This window comes from Spea bombifrons, chromosome 3 (genome assembly GCF_027358695.1).
Source record: "Spea bombifrons isolate aSpeBom1 chromosome 3, aSpeBom1.2.pri, whole genome shotgun sequence".
In the NCBI taxonomy this organism is placed as follows: domain Eukaryota; kingdom Metazoa; phylum Chordata; class Amphibia; order Anura; family Pelobatidae; genus Spea; species Spea bombifrons.
Genome location: NC_071089.1, coordinates 79,487,098 through 79,504,981, shown reverse-complemented (window position 1 = coordinate 79,504,981; position 17,884 = coordinate 79,487,098). Strand labels below are relative to the sequence as shown.

Here is a 17,884-nt window from a genome sequence, read left to right as displayed (position 1 = left end):
CATAGAAACATTTCTGCGTTTTGTGGCTCCCACACATTTCAATTGCATGTGCCAGAATTAGTTTCCTGCTTCCCTCCCCATTATTTTTGTTATTGTTTATTTTGTAGGCAGGCCTCCCCTCTTTGAGGTGGTGCTAGTGCACCAATGCACAGTAGGGCTTAAAAAAACATGCATTAGAAGAGAATATATATAGTATATATATTCCGCACTGCTGAGAGGAGGAGTGTGTAGCAGGTTATTAAAAAATATGCCAATTGTTGGTTTCAGAATTTACTTTCCATTATAGTAGAGAGGAATCTACTGTATGTTTAGTCAGTGGTTAGACAGGCTAGGTTTTAGTTTGTAGTTTTGTACTCTATTTTAAAGATTGGTGGACTGTATAATTATCCTACAAGACAGTGCTTTCTATCCATCCAGGGGTGTCATGTGTGTGGAGTTTGTCACAATATATAGGAGGCAGGGATGAGTGATGTTCTTGTCTTGACAGATACAGACAACAAAGGCCACATACGCTCTGTGCTCCAATGTGACTTCATGTGATGTCACGTCAGCCAACTGGAAAAATTGTTTAGGTGTCAGGTGGCCAGCATGAGCTTGTATTTCACTCAACATTTCACTGTACCTAGTCGAACTGTGGCCACACATTTTCCACTCTGACCATATAAATAGTTGTTTAAAAATATTTATTCTTGATTGTTTAGTAACTTGAAAACCACATTTGTTTTTTTTCCGGGTTTGTCAATAAATACATTTGTTCACATGAATAACTGAAATAAAATATTTCACTTTAAATAATACCACTGTATATATTGTATTTGTTTCATTAGTTTTATTCATTTTGGCTTAAACTTCACTTTATTAAAAGGCAAAATAGAGATTGTGTTTATTTAATTTCTGTTTTCTCTTTAAGGATTGCTGTAAATAAGAGTCTAGTGTGATTCTTTTGAATACTGTTGATGTCGATGATAGACATGAGACACGTCATCCTTCTGGCTGTACTGCCGGAGAGCCTATGACACGCATTAGGGTGGGCATGAAAGGCCTTGATGTAGATGACCTTACTATCTACCCCCCGCCTTTGCATTTCACTTATCCTGGTGAAGTCCTGTGGTGGGAGTGCAAGGCCTCAGTCTTGCTGTCCTGCCACAGGGTGGTGAAGCTGCGCCGCAACCAGGGCCTCGAGCTCCCACCACCCCATTCAGGGCAGCGGTAGGAAGCAGAGGAGACAAAGGGGGCCGAGCGGTTGCTGAAAATGTTTTCATGTGCGACCACTCGGTGCCCCTATCTCTCCTCCTCTCCCTGCCGCCTCGATGCGGCCCTGGCCTTAGTGATGGGACGGCCACATGACTAACACTACCCTGTGTATATATACACTACTGCACTACACTGCTACCGACACTGAAGCTTTTTTTCAATTTTTATTTGTCCTTGAGACTACATTCCTGCTATGACCTTAAAAATGTGAAAGAAATGCAAGAACATGTATATCATGCACAACTATGGTATGATTAATGGTGCTAAAACTGTTGACAGGTATGCCACACACCAGCCATGTGACAAAATTCTTTATTTTATTTGCATAAGAGAAAACGTGTAAAGCATCATACACTTTTAAATGTAATTTTGTGGAGTTTAAATGGCACTTAAATGAAGTATGTAATGTCATAATCCAGATTTTTTAATTATATCACGTCAGATAACCTACTGTGCTCTATCAGCACATAAATAGGTTATTGTATTACTATTCCTCTAGGCATGTGTAACAAAAGCATTTCTGTAATTGATACTATGCATGTAACAAATTTCAGAGAAGGGCTAAAAATATATAAAAAGCTTTAGGTTAGTACTTAGTGTCAGTGAGTGAAAAGATCGCACTGGGAAATACTGATACGGCTACATGTATGCTTAAAGTAATGTAAGTAAAGTAGAAAAACAGGACATTCGTTAATTAACCACCTGTTAACTTTGTATAAAGCTTCCCCCTGTTATCTATGTACTGGGAGAAGGTAAGTCATGTTGGTATTCCATGGATATTTTCATGATCAGATAGTTATGACACAAGTACCTACAAATTCTTTACATGTCTGATGTAGAAATGTTCTGGATTTCATAATACCGTATATAGAGTTATTAATATAAAAAATCTTCTCTTTCACCAACATTCAATATAATTTAGCATGGGGCGATTAGCTAAACATATTTGTTTTCCTTATTTGTAAATTGAACATAAATATTCCAGGAATAGCTATATGAACTTTAGCAGACAAGGTCATGATATTATTGGTCTACAAACTGACCTTTACATTAAATGCAGATAGATCTGTTTACAATCCAGATGAGCAACAGTAAGCCCTGACATCTCTCTATTAAGTCTTGAGAGCAGCTCCTGTGCATTAACCACCATTTGTAAAGAGTACTGTAGGACAGTGCAAACAAATAAAAAACAAATGGATAACTGTATAGCTACCAGTGAGGACTGTGAACCTTAGCTGCACTCATCACAGGTGGAGTGCACTCTCACCCTGTACAAATAAAATGATATAACCAGAAACAGGGAGAACAAACAGGCACCCTCCTACTAAGTGAGGCGCTTCTGAATGAACAAATATACTGGTACTCGGTTTGATGTGCATGACCAAATGTACAAAAATAGTCACACCACTATAAATCATCACGCATCATTAAAGTCCAATAAAATAAATAAATGTATTGTAATTAATGAATAAATAAATAGAGGAATTTGATATGGAATAGCAGTGATCTAATGCACAAAAACTAGCAAACTCAAACTGTTAGTTCCACAGATTATGAAAATATATGGACTTTGGAGGGTGCAGATTGCAATATGTGGGGGGGGACAAATACAACTGATTTTGTAAACAACACTAAGTGATATTGAATTTTGATCGATTGCCCTATGAACCTCCTGAAGAAGCTGGGACTTGGATTTTACCCAGTGAAACACGTTGAGAGTCTAGAGGCATTGTGAAGCAGCATTCCTGGATCTGTTTTGGAACTGCCTGTGAGTCTTTCTAACAGAGCAGGTTCTATCCTTTATTGTACTTTGTTACACTATGTTTATTGTATTGCTTTAACAGAGTAAAACCAATTTGGAATATTTTCAATTGAGGCAATTTTTCACTTTATGTTCATAAAATTTAATATCACCTACTGTTGTTTACAAAATACTACACTATCAGTTGTATTTGTTTTTTTTCCACACATATTACATCCTGCGCCTTCCAAAATCCATATATTTCCACTGTCTTATAAGCACCTGAGGAGTGCTAGGGAAGGCTGCGTGTTTATGCGTGGGTATTATTATAATTATTTTCATTTTCACTGTATTCATTGAAGAGTGAAACACCTAGTTGTTTTAGTTCCACAGATTAGTCTAAATGTCCACAGTTGTAAGGGTCTTATAAAACGCTACAAAAAATATGGTGGTCCAAGGAAAAGAAGACTCCCTCTACCAGATCTTCTATCCTCTATTAACAAGACAGTGTAACCGTAGTAGCTTGTGGCCGTAGGCCAGGTTTTGTCCCTATTCAGCATTATTTAAAATGATCTGGCTTCCCAAATCAGTTTAATAGCATATTGCTGGACTAGGGACACTATTAAGACACGTCTAAAGCTCTGCACATTTTTATTAGCTTTAATATGGCTTATATAAATGTTTTTTTCTATAGGTCATGTAGACACACAGAAATGTACAAGTACATTAGTTAAGTAATCTTAGTCTGAAAGATGAACTATAAACAGTTTTTAAAAATCTGCACCTCAGGTAATCATGAACCTTTGTCACTGAAGAGAATCTATATACTACAAAATGTCAGGTGTCCAACCTTGGCCACCTTTGTTGGGGGTAAGGTTCGTGATGGACATGGGACTGCGTGAGGCAGCCATTCCACAGCTGTGATGGAGGTCTATGATACAATGGGTCCATGAATTTTACATCTTCCTGGGCTGGTCAGGGGTGATCAGAGGATCAACCTAACTGACCCATGATCCCCACTGCTTACAAAAGTGGGGCAGCTGGAAAGCTTAGTGGGACAACAGGACAATGTTGTAGAATCGGGACTGTCATAGGGAAAATGGGACACTTGAGAGGTATGTGATTGCTCAACATAAGAGAAAACCTAAGAGAAAGTAGGTTTAGTTTATGGCCCTTCAGCAGGAAGAAACATAATGTCAGACAAGATTGGACAAACTGCTCTTCCAATTTGATTCTTTGTACACATTTTAAAGGCTTTTTTATTTTATATATTGCCCAGTAAACATGCTGATAATGTATTATGTGTGCAATCAACAATTTTAGTAGGAGGTGGGCACATCAGCCACATTCACAATAAATATTTAACTCACAAAGTTTACATTGAGTGGACAATTGTTCTTCGGGGAATAACATGACCATGTCCAAACTAAATGTTATGTATTGAGTTATCGATCAGGACCTTATCTCCAGTACTAAACCAAACATCTTGCAACTGGTGGTGAGATATTTAAATGTGTACCTTGGAGCTTAACCTAAGAACATTCATCCATGGCAACTTTTAATAAGCAGTATTATGTACCCTCTCTTATTACATCCATTGCCGTCATCCACCCCATAGACTCAGTACATGGTAGCTAGCCACTGCCTGTTATGGTTCTTCTATTCTATGAGGCAATCGCTGTCATGTAGGTACTGCATAAATATAGGTACATACATGCTACAGTATGCTTAGGCCACCAACCACATTTAGAAGCCTAATATTCCTCTACATCTTGCATCCGGACATTAACGCTGTGTTTGAAGACAGCCTTTCCATACCCCCTCTCTCCTTGGTATGACTCACTGTAATCAGAGAGCACAGCAGTGTCCCAAGGAGATCCATATCACTTCTGAATCTCCAAGGTCGTTCATCTACCAAAAATTATTAAGTGCATAGGCTATTAAAGAATTACGGCATTAATAATGCCTGTACTTAACCATTATGCACAGGGAATAGAAATCCTTTTGTAAAACGACACACACAAATACGGTGCCTTACATATTTTTTAGGCTAATATGTATGACTCCAATTTTAATGTTTAATTAGAAATGACTTATGAAATCCTCTTAATATTAATTTGTTTGATAGAAGTTGGTGTTATACTATGCAATGCTGATAGGGCTGTGTGTGTATACAGTGGAATAACAGACTCATATAGCCATTATGTTGTGCCTCAGGGAATTTTAATAAGAAATAAGAATATTTTCGAGTGGCTCAATTAAAAATATCAAAATGCCTGTCTGGCTATCCTGTTATTTTTTTTAAATGGGCATTCCCGGGATCATCTTACCTTCTGAATGTACATGTTATGTAGCCGAGCTATGAGAAAGTTGAAATACATTAATATTGGTGCAATGCACCAATTTCTAAATATCAAAATAATAGCCAGATGGAGGTTATCTCAAAACACTAACTGTGTTTTAATGTTGTTGACTAGGATGCACACTAATATTTACCAGGGTGACCTAAATTTGTGGGACAACCACTCCATAGCTGCTATATATAGCATCTTGTCTTTCCATACATGGAATGGAAGGCCAGCAGCATTCCTGTACAGATAGATATTATTTTTGTTTTCATCAGTCTGAGCCTGGTTAGTAGGTTAACACAGATCTTGCTCTTCTCTGCATTGAAAGCCTTACTTCTACTTCCACAGGTAAGTTGTATGCATTTTAAATATACGATAAACTAGTTATCTGCTGATTGTTAAGAAGACATAGACTAGTGGAGGTGTATTTGGTGAAGCAGAAAATATAATCAGGAAGGAAAACACATACTGACATATAAAGTTGAATTCAGTTACAGGTAACTTTGATGATGTCATCTGTATACATAATTTATGTTTAAATCTGCCTCTTTTTTGTAGGTTATGATTGCTTGGAGCATTTGAAATATAACCTACAAGGGTTAAATACTTTGTTCTTAAATACATGTAAAGGAATAATATGACATGGCTTTATTATGTGTTTTATTTTAAATCTGTGTGTTCTATTGTATGAAAATATCAGATGATGTAACTGTTATTGCACCCCTAGTATCTTTCTTTGAGTTTTTTACCATGTCCGACTTTATATCACATTTCAAATATTGAGTGAACAAAGAGTATATTTGTATAATAGGATGGATAACCATGACAGCCAAGCATTAAAACTTCTTGTTAGTAACTGAGTCATCTAATGTGCCCTCTTAGATCTCTTAGGAACCATTAAAAAAATCCTTCTACTTAGCTAACTTGAACACATGCCACTAATAAACTAACATCCAACGTGGCATTAGATGCATTATTTGGCAATTGCTGAGAGTGGCTTTAGAACAAAGTCAAGCATTTAAAGCATGCAATAATGTGTTTCATTCAAGTAAGGATGTTTCTGAGATATTAGCCTAGGGCGTGTTAAGCAAATAAATATGATTGTGTATGCTTATTTTCATTCAGACTACCACATTTAAGTTACATAGACATGCTTAATATAATTCAAACATGCTAAGGTAACTCATTTTTAAGTGTTTATTTCTAAATTCAGAACTAGTGATGTTCAATATTCATCATTATGAACGTATATGATGGAATTGCTGGTCATAGCAACAAAGCGGCTGACATTTATCTCCCAAAATCCTGCTGTCCCCATACAAAAAGTGGTATTGCATGAAGTGTAAATTTTGCTGCAATAGGTTACTCCTGGTAGTAAATATGAAATTCCAAAGCCTTTGTGTATCAGTGTAATTATACTATGCGTGTAAATTTGAAAGTGTGTGCTCTACTGGATCTTAAAGTGTGTAATAAAACAAATATACCACTGATATTTGGAATTCTGACTTAATAGAACCCAGGAAAATGGCTATGTTTCAAAACCAATGCACATCTGTCACCATTTGTCTAGGTAACAAAGTCTTGGTTTGAGGATATGCTGTTATATCCTGTAGATGCAGGAGGCGTTTTATTACAGGACACAATGACGTTGCCCGTAATTGACTGTACAGTCAATTTGTTATCACATTATTTTAACCAAAAAAAGTCTTCGTTCAGCTTACCACAATTTCCACTTACATCACACCTCCGTTTTAGATGTGATCTCAAGTTACATCATGACAGACTTGGCATATATGTTACTGCCCTCTCGTTATCTTGGAAGGGCTGCCCCTGTTCTGCACTGATTTAAAGAATTTGGGCCACTACTAGACGACTTGTTTTACTTGCAATTCCATAGTCCACCAGGGTGTCTAAAGTAAAGAAGAGTCTAAGCAGCTTTAACATGGCGATTTAATCATTTCTGCATTCTTGTTTTGGATTTTCTATACATTTTCTATACATTCTTGCAAAGGTTTAGAGATGGGCTCCACAGATGCCAGAAAAATTCTCTCACCCTAGCTATGGAGTTCTCAAGAATGTAATAGGACACAGACGCTTTGTGTGCCTAATTTTATATATTTTTTTACTGCATACCTTTTTGCTATTTGTTATCTTCCACTCTCCGTTGCTTAGAAGTTAAATGTTTTTTGACTAGACAAATATTAAAACAAGTATTTAAAAAATGTCCCCTTGCTAGGTGAAATTCTTGTGCAAAAGAACTAAGAGAGTGTGGCACTACTCCAAAACAAATGCGTATTTGTCACCATATTTCAGTTTAACAAGTCTCCTGTTTGAGTATTTGCTGTAAGTGGAGCAGTTATCGGAGACTTTATAGCAGGCTTTTAAAAAATAATTTGGAGAAAGCCAATGCATTGACAAGCTTTTGGATCCTGTCCTGTTTTTACATGGGTTATGGTAATTGCAATTTTAATTACATACCAAGTACAAAATATCCTTTTCGGTTTATAAAATTTGGTTGTGAGGACAGGGGTGTAGAAGAAGCTGCTGCACAATTACCCCTACAACATTGTGTCCACATAAGCTATTTTAACATATTTTGGAAAGTATGATAAGACATTTCATAAAGTGTCTGTAAATAGACATTTTAATTACTAATTTTGAAATCTGCATACAGACATGAAATGTTGAGAACATTAATGGTTCCCTTATACACAATCCTCCAGTGTATAGGGTCCCTGTAAATTCTTTGCAATTATGGCTACCTATCTAAGCACTAATTGCAGGCTCTGCTACTGTGTGTATGCCTTTGAAGCTGTGTCCTACGTTTCACTACTATCTCCTCTCATAGAGAAATTCTGCGGGTTACAAATAGATATAGTGAATAACCTGTTACCTTATACGATATTGTAATATTAATGAATTGATATGACCACTTACTAGATATCAACAGGTGGATTTTGATATATGACTTACAACTATAAATTCAGTAGTACCGTGTTTCCCCGATAGTAAGACACCCCCGATAGTAAGACGTATCGGGGGTTTCAGAGGGGTCGGCTAATATAAGCCGTACCCCGAAAGTAAGACATATGTCTTACTTTCGGGGAAACACGGGGGATTTGCCGGGTCCGCCACTCTAAGGGGCCGGGAAGTCCCCACCAAGGCCGGCCTTACGTGTCTGCGGCCGCACAGGATTTAAATTAAAACATCGGGGTTTTTTTTTAACTTTATTTAACATCCTCCATGTTAAATAAAGTTTTTTTAACTTTATTTAACATGGAGGATGTTAAATAAAGTTGAAAAAAAAACCCCGATGTTTTTATTTAAACCCTGTGCGGCCGCAGACCCCTAAGGCCGGCCCCTTAGAGCAGGGCCGACCTTTGGGGTGTGCGATCGCACAGGGCGCCACACTCCAGGGGGTGCCAACCTGCGGCACCCGGCACCCCTCCAGAGACGGACAGTAATGTCCGCCGCTGGAGGAGCAGGCTCGCAAGGGAGCGGTATCGGAGGTCTTTAACAGACCTCCGGCTCCCTTGAGTGATTTTAAGCCGGGTTCAACCCGGCTTAAGATCACTCAAGGGAGCCGGAGGTCTGTTAATGACCTCCGATACCGCTCCCTTGTGATCCCCGCGGCAACAGCTGTTGTGCGCCGGGGTTTCTTGTCAGATCCCGGCGCACAACACTGAAGCCGCGCCCACCGCTGTCCGTGCCCTCTGACCCGGAAGAAGACAGAACTGAAGAAGAGGAGCGAAGAGGAGGAAAAGAAGCTGAAAGAAGAAAGGAAAGGTAGGAAAGAATTAAGTGAGAGTGGATTGGTGTATATGTGTGTGGATTGGTGTATGTGTGTGTGGATTGGTGTATGTGTGTGTGGATTGGTGTATATGTGTGTGGATTGGTGTATATGTGTGTGGATTGGTGTATATGTGTGTGGATTAGTGTATATGTGTGTGGATTTGTGTATACGTGTGTGGATTTGTGTATATGTGTGTGGATTGGTATACGTGTGTGGATTGGTAGGTGTGTTGATTGGTAAGTGTGTGAGAGTGATGGGTGTTATGCTGTACCATTTCCAATGTCTTTTTCATGATCTAATTATGCTCTAAAAGTACATCATAACTCCCATCACTCTCAATTTTTTCCCAATATAAGACATACCCCGAAAGTAAGACATAGTGGGGCTTTTAGGGATAAAAAGAAAGTAAGACACTGTCTTACTTTCGGGGAAACACGGTAGTAACAAACGCCTCCCTTGCTAGCTTGACAGTGTGCACTTAAGCCAGTCTTGGATAGAGAAGGATTTGTTTTAAGCATTTCTGTTGATGGAAGTCTTTCGTCTGCTGAATGTTTAGAGCAGCTGCAAAGGCGACTTGGATGTTATCACGCTTACCACATGGTACTGACGGAAGACACACAGGGCAGGACAGAAAATAATTTTGTCCTTGTGAATCCAGTGAGCCGACTGCTTAAATATAGAGTGCATTTTCTGGCTCATTGCCATAAATACACTAGGACATTGCTAATATTAAAGTTATATATATATATATATATATATATATATATATATATGTGTGTGTGTGTGTGTACTTAGACTGTTCTGTCAAAATCATATTATGTCAAATTAATGAATGGTGAAAGTTGACAAGACTCTTTAATTGTCCTTACATTCCATTACTTTCTGCAAAGACATCCCTAGCTTAGCCACATTTCAAAAAAATGTTGGCAGTGACCACGAACAACAAACAGGGGTAAAAAAAAATCATTTCACGATCCCTAGAATTTTCACATCTTTGTGCTTCAATACTTTTTTGTAACATGGGGAAGACATTCTCTACCAGCTCAGTGTCCTTATTCTCCTCTACTGAAGGACAAACCCTGGCCTAATGTAAGGGGTTAATGTTTTAGTCCTTACGTTTTATTATACAGCGGCAGTGACATTCCACCTACCCCTTTTCCCACTATTCATAGTTTAGTAGTGCTCTTTATTTACCAATAAACCAATATATTTAACTGCATAACAAACAAACCAAACACTTTCTTAAGGGTGAGTATGGCCCCACTCGATATATGTATGAAAGCAGAAAAAATGGTGGTATCCTAAAACTTTTCTTACATGGGGCACCCTGCCATCTAGTTACACCACTGTTTCAATGCAGGCATATAGCTTATAGTGTATAATATAGCACACAAAGCTAACAAACTAGTTGTTATAGATTAAGACCATCCCAATGCTATTTATTTGGCCAATATTCCTTTATTAAGATATGCAAGCTGTGATTGAGGCAATCAATTGCCTAACTCCCTGAGAAGCAATTATACTTTTATTTACCAGCTTTATTGGGTTCTCTAAATCACTGTATTTGGTTGCGCCCATCAGTTTTGTGTTGCTTCTCTTTTAAGTGATCATTGATTTTTAATGGCCCAGGACTAATTAGGATTATCTATTAGCTGCATTGTATGATGTTTATTGTGAGCTCTGCCTCATTTTCTTGGTGTTTATAATACTTCACGTTGTTATTAATTCCCATTAATCAAAAAAGTATCTAATCGCCCATCGACACAAACAACATTATGCCATATATTTCTGTTTATGCAGTTCTATAACCAACATTGCTGGGGCTCCTTGCAAGGTCCATTGCTTATAGAAAATAACTTTGCACACTTGCCTAATAAGAACATACACATGAATATACATGTGAATTGCAGTTATATTATGGATCCAATAAATGCCAGGGACAAGTGTTGTGTAAGAATAAGCTTATTATAGGTTTATACAAACCTGATTACACAGACATCATAAGCAACTGGTATCTTTAGTAACTGCTCTTGTGGACCTCATGGTATGCACTTGTGTTTACAGTATGTAAGAACAGGACAGAGAACATTTCAAGTGGGCTGCATACTATTTGTCAATGAAAATTATAGAACAACAACATAAATCACTGTAAAATGCCCTTCACAGTCCACAGTTGGGCTGGTAAGCTAGAGAGGCTTAGCAGTACTTCCATAACAGCGGTATACCTGCTAACTGCACATTGAATTTTGGTATTTGGTGACGTATTGGCTACAGTGAGGTCTGTCCTTGATCCCTTTACTTTTGTTTTGACCTTTCTTTTCCATACATTTTCATTCCCATTTCTCTCTGGGATGTGCAATCTCTTCTATATGTTTTAGTAGCCAGCTGCAGTTCTAGTTTTAAAATCTGCTTTCTTAAGGCTGCCAGATCTTCACACCGTGAGCTCACCGTGTTCAGTTGAGACTCTGATTCATGAGCTAGCACATTAAAAGATATTTAGCTAATGAATGAGACCTGCACTGAGATTGTTCTTAAACAATATATATTGAAACTAAAGTACCACCATCACAAGTAGTGTTTATGCAACCAAAGTACTATATGCATCTTTGTGTGTAACTATGGAGGGATGCTGAAAAAAAGATTACATAAGTAAATTAAACTGAATACAGTTTATAAAATACATTAATAAACATAGCGCTGCAGAGAAAAATAAAATAGTTTTTTTAATAATAAAAACAATCTGTCTTATTACACTCAAATGACAGAATGTCATATTCCAATTTACATATGTGATGTCATTTTTATTCCATTACACATTTTACTTGAATACAAATGATGGTGCAGTGTTAATTTGGATGTAGCAGACTAGATGAAATATGTTAAAAGTTACAGCATATATGGTCAGTACATATATATTGGGCCCAATATAGGAAAGCAATAGTGTATTCTGACCTGGGCCAAACTAGATCTAAGGCATCAGCTCCAGAGGGTTGATAGTTCACTGGTTCTCAATAGGTTGGTTGCAAGGGAGATATTTTATCTCCCAATCTGGGCCATTTACCAGGCAGGTACAGCCTCCATAATACGCAGTACATATCGCTATGTGTCTTTAAGACAAAGAGTGCTGGGATATGACATCATATCCCTCAGGAGTGAGGTCATTGTGTGCAGTTGGGGAACTGCCTTGGGTTAGGCAGTGACCAAGGTAAATACCTTACTGGAAAAAAGGAAGTTAACTAGGTTACTTGACAACGTCTACCCTTATATCACGACTGCCTGCCACCACCTGCTCAATTGTACCATATTCTACATCTAGCCCATGACAAAATGGGTACGTCAGATTGTACACAGGAAGCCAATAAATAAAAAGAAGCCGGTGAGTGTGACAATGTCTGATTTGTTATTTTGTTACCTGTCAATATAACCACTTTTTTTGTTACAAAACGGCATGCAAATCTGATTGGCGTTTCTAATAACTCTTTAGTGCTTGCCTAGATACCATCAGAGGTACAGTATGTACACAAAACAGATCAAGAAACCATTGTATACCCAGCGAATACCATTCAAAAACACTAAGTATTGGGGATTCTGGTACAACATCTGGCCATATGTTGTTTAGCCCGCCACTACGTCAAAGCACCCCAAGTTTGGTGAGCCCCAACTAATTTCTCATAGCTATACTGCTTACCAAGGAGATAAATAAGTGGGACTGCACTGCATTTTAACCCACTGAGACCCTCAAGCAACTTAAATCCATCTCTGGACACTTTTAATGAGGCACCTGTGAGGCAAGTGGGGTGCCGAACCCTAAGGTTTGGTCAAAACCTGCAAATATGCAAAACAACAAGAATACAGAAATGGAAGCACACCCTAAAGAGCATAAAAGGCATACACATTCAGATTCCCTGGTAGCTTCCAAAATAATAATGGCCAATATGTACACATATCAGTGCTATCTTAGATAGCATTACAGTTTCAGAGTATACTTTTGTGACACAATTTAAAGCAAATTAGCTGAATCAATATCTGTCCAGGGGTGATATTAACCAGCTGTGGGGCTTTCTGATGCCCCTGCTCTTCATGTGTGTATAGTACTTTATGTTCGCATATAAAAGTGGCATGTGTAAAATTTGCAATAGGATCTTTGGAAGATTTACCTCTTTTTGGCTAAGATGAAGCTGGAAACGGATGACGCTTACTTGCTTGGGTCCTTTTGATTTGTGTATCTTAACACACCCATGTTCAGCTTAGAATAGAATTATTACATGCAAAATTACCATGAAGACCATACTGGTAAGTTGTGTGTTTCAACAGCTGCGCATAACCTTCTAATTTTGCCCTTGGCCGTTCTTAACTCCTAGACAAGAATCAGATCTCTTTAAGGACCTTATCCATAATACTTTTTATAGGAACTTCTGTTGTTTAACAACTGGCTAGATTCAAAGTATGCTACAAATTAGCTTAAGGGGATTTTGAGGAGTAGTCATTTAAGACAAATGGATATGAGTTTTGTAGTTAAAATTATGTAAGATCAAACCTAACCTCAAGTAAAATAGTTTTGTGTTTCATGACAGTGTCAGTTTTCAGATTTAAAAGATTTAAAAAATGGTTACATTTTTTTAAAATAAAATTTTCTTTCGTAAAAAACCTAATTTATTATTCTGTTACCTCCAAAAATTCCAGATGACAAAGAAATAAAAAAGGTTCTAACCAGATTTTTAAAAACAAATTATATTTATGTTTTTGTATGTTTTTATCGCCCCCTACCATTGACTTCTGTAATCAAGTTGTAACAACAATCAGATACAAGTCAATACAAGTGTAGCGAAGACGAATAATTGTAAATAAACAGTGATCAAGGGGTAAATCTTTATCAAGATTTCGTAAACACTGGCGTTGCATGTCATATTGGTTGTAATTGGACATCACAGTGATCACATGACCAGGAGATCACAGGATTGGGTTCCAGAGCCAACCCACTGAACTAGAACCCAACAAAGACCACCATACAAGTTACGTTTAAAATGTGGCATTCTAAGCCATCACAATTGTTCCCATTACATACCGATGACATAGAAAACAGGTTGAACACATTTCCTTTCTCAGATTGAAATAAAAAATTGGAGTATCAGTTGAAATTCACCTTGTTTTCTAAGGTGACCAGAATTCCTGTTGAATGAGTGACTATTTTTATAATAAAAATAGAATATGTTTCTATAATAGATTCACTTTAATTATGAATGTATATACATTACCTAGTGTCATGTAGTAGGTCCATAAAGAAATGGTTGGATGAGTTTGGTGTTGAAGAGTTTGACTGGCCCACACAGCACACTGACCTCAACCCCTTCAAACACCTTTGGGAAGAATTGGAGATTGCGAACCAGGCCTTCTCATCTAACATCAGTGCCTGACCTCACAAATGCTTTACTAGAGGAATGGCAAAAATTCCCACAAAAACACTCCAGTATCTTGTGAAAAACATTCCCAGAAGAGTGGGAGCTATTATAGCTGCAAAGAGGGGATCAGCTTCATATTAATGTCTATGAATTTAAAATGCAATGTCATCAAAGTACCTGTTGGTTTTATGGTCAGGTGTCCCAATACCTTTGTCCATATAGTGTACATAAAATATCATTGTAACCGTTATGCATGTATCTTGTTCCCCCTCATTTTTTTCAGTACCCTCAGATGGATGCATTAAAAAAGGTGCACGTAGTCCTGAAAAGATTTTAAAGAAAAAGCTTTCCATATGCTACACACCCAGTAGTATCATAAATATGCATTCACAGATACATTCAATTGCATCAAAAATATTTCTTATAACAATGTTTATAGTACATGCCCAGGAGTGGACACACTGATTACTCAATATGTTATAACTATACAGTAACAATTATTCAGAAACAAAGTGTCACATTATTACATTGTATATCATTCATCTGTTCATTATCTCATAATATTTAATGCACTAGTCATTATAGACAGGGCCAGCCCTACCATGGAGCAGAGTGGGGCAATTGCCCCAGGCGGCACTTTTGAAGAGGCGGCACTTTGCCACCCCAAACACCTTTTTTTAAATGTATTTATTTTTTAAGCGGAGGAGAGAGAGGGGCACTGAGTGGTTTTCGCTTACCAAGTTGTCAGAACCCGCTCGGCTCCCCTCTCTCTCCTCTGCGAGCTCTCTAGCTTGGTCTCGGAGCCAGTTTATAATACTGAGCACTGGAATATGATGTCATTTCCGGCACTCAGCAGTAAAGCAGTGCGCACTGTGGCAGAGCAGGGAGATTCGCCACAGGACTGCTGAAAGGTAAGTGAAGTACAAAGGGAGGGCAGGGTAGATAATAGGGAGGGAGGGAGAGGAAGGGTACATAATAGGGAAGGAGGCAGAGTAATGGTAGATAATAGGGAGGGACAGGAAGGGTAGATAATGACCCCTGCCGCCGGGGGAGGGGGTGTGTATTCTTTTGAACTTCGCCCCAGGAGGCATTATGTCTTGGGCCGGCCCTGATTATAGAGACCCTCTTCTGGCCATTCTTATGTTCTCTACCCTCTGTTCATATATGAACATATATGCACATAGGCAATCAGACAATCACAATGATTTCTGTACTACTGTTAGACAAGATATACTGTATCCAGTTTAAGATGAAGTAGCAGTGCTCCAAGGAGCCAAGTTATATATGAAAGTTGTATATATTTTGTAATTTAAACAATATCTCTGTAAAACAACTAAAATATTATGTGTTCATTGCTGTTACTGAATGTGGCCAGCAATGTGGCCAGAAGTTCCTTCTCTGTTTGTTTGTTTTTTTACTCACCCATATATGACCCAAACTATGATGATTCGGCTTTCACTTTATGTTATTGTATAAAAATATAACTGATAAATTCACATACCTTTGTAAGTTTTAGAGAATTCAATGAAATTCAGAGATTAATGGAAAAATGAACAAATGCTCCCATGGCACATATTCGAGTTACAAGCAACTTCTACCACAAAGTCTTCTTAAATGCTGGACCTCTGCAACTATTAGGTTCAATTAAGCTAAGTTAGCCAAAAAAATACCCATATCTCCTTGATAAAACTTAACTTGATACAAGACAAATGCAACCTTTGCGTATACATTTTAAACCCTATGTATTATTATATTTATGTTACAACTGTTCTGCATATGTGAGTACTAAATACATATATGACAATTATATATACAGCTCCATGTATACTACTAATAACTGCAGAAAAAGATCTTTGATTAAGTAAAGAATTGACGTCAATGTGACAAAATGTTAAAAGCTTAAATTAATATCATCATCCACGATGCAAGGAGAGGAGGCCTAGTGCTAGAAAATGCTGACTTGAAAACGAATATTTAAATAGTTTGGTTTCATCTTTAGTAGTTACTGGAGGGATAGTTTCATTTATTTAAAAAGGAGATAGTTATTAGCATTTTATCATTAATGAATTACTATTTTCATTCTGTGAGAGCATTGTTGTATTAATTCTGTTCTTCGCTGTAGAGACATGGCAAAAGTTAATCCAACCCCTCTTGGCTTTTTTGGTTTTGCTATGTTAAAGGTCTTCTGGGCTTCATGCCGACAAAATCCTGCCAATGTCCAACAGTGAAAACCACATACAAATAAATGTTATTGCTCAGCTTGTTACAATGTTGTGGAATTTAGTAAAAGGTCCTTTGCCAACAATGAAGATTCACTTGCCTGGGCTTTGTTCTAGCAGAATGCTGTCAGTCATTATTGGTTTTACTGCTAGTAAACAAATGTGCCTCTGCTATGCAAAACTTTAAGAAGATCTTGTTCCGTTTTCATGTTAATAACATATGGGTGCTTTCTTTTGTGTTAATAGCACAGTTTCGGGCAAACATTATTTCTGAGACAACACCTCACGTAATGAAAGGATTATTTCTGGGAAGCGCTTGGTAACTCAGCAGTACTAGGAACAATTATTCCAGGGCTTAATGACATAAGAGTTAAATCCATCAGTAGTAGGTGAAACAGCACCTAGGATATCATATATAATCATAAATGCATTTCATTGATAGAAGAAAACACATTTATTTTCATATATAATCAGCATGGGTTTCTTTTTAATTCTAGAGGCCGGCACAATGTCGTCCAAAGTGGTTCCTTTCTACCAAAAGAGACAGAAGCATTATGACCAATCGTATCGCAACCTCCAGACCAGATATGTAGTACAGGAATATTCTGCACAAAAGTAAGTAGTAAACAGTAGAAAAAAACATGGATTCTAAACGCATGAAACTTTCTTCCTTCGTCAATACACCATTTTCTTATATTTCTTTATGAATAGATAGGCCTTGCAAATCACTTAAACTCAAAAAGTTACATAAAATGTATTTATTTATGGAGAACATGATGCTAATGAAGTCCAGGCGCTATGTGATGCATAAATGTACATTTTAAACATACAGTGATTATAATTCATATTTAAGATCTCAGTCTGTCATAGTATTATGTTTTTGTACAATATTTTAATATATACACTACTTTGTTTAATGAGACTGGAGGTTATAATAATAAACACTTTATAGATTGTCCACTGAAGATAGACTTAAACTTGTACCACATTGAGGTCCAAACTATTTCTTTTGAAGACTGAATTGACTCATAATGGTAGACACTTCAATGCCTTAATAGTTCATGGTTTAATGCATTTCAGACTAGTTCAGGATTATTATATTATTATTATTGCCTTAATGGTATTATTGT

The 17,884-nt window shown here is 37.4% G+C and overlaps 1 protein-coding gene across 2 annotated transcripts in view; it reads left to right on the top strand.

The window, feature by feature from the left end:
* The first annotated feature begins 5,560 nt into the window (after window positions 1-5,560).
* The window catches only part of MYOM2 (myomesin 2), a 69,767-nt gene continuing 57,443 nt past the window's right edge, over window positions 5,561-17,884 (top strand). For both annotated transcript variants that reach the window (XM_053461297.1, XM_053461296.1), the window contains exons 1-2: window positions 5,561-5,691; window positions 17,252-17,369. In XM_053461297.1, coding sequence (XP_053317272.1) covers window positions 17,263-17,369 — 107 coding nt within the window. In that variant the 5' untranslated portion in view covers window positions 5,561-5,691; window positions 17,252-17,262. The remainder of the gene's footprint in view (window positions 5,692-17,251; window positions 17,370-17,884) is intronic.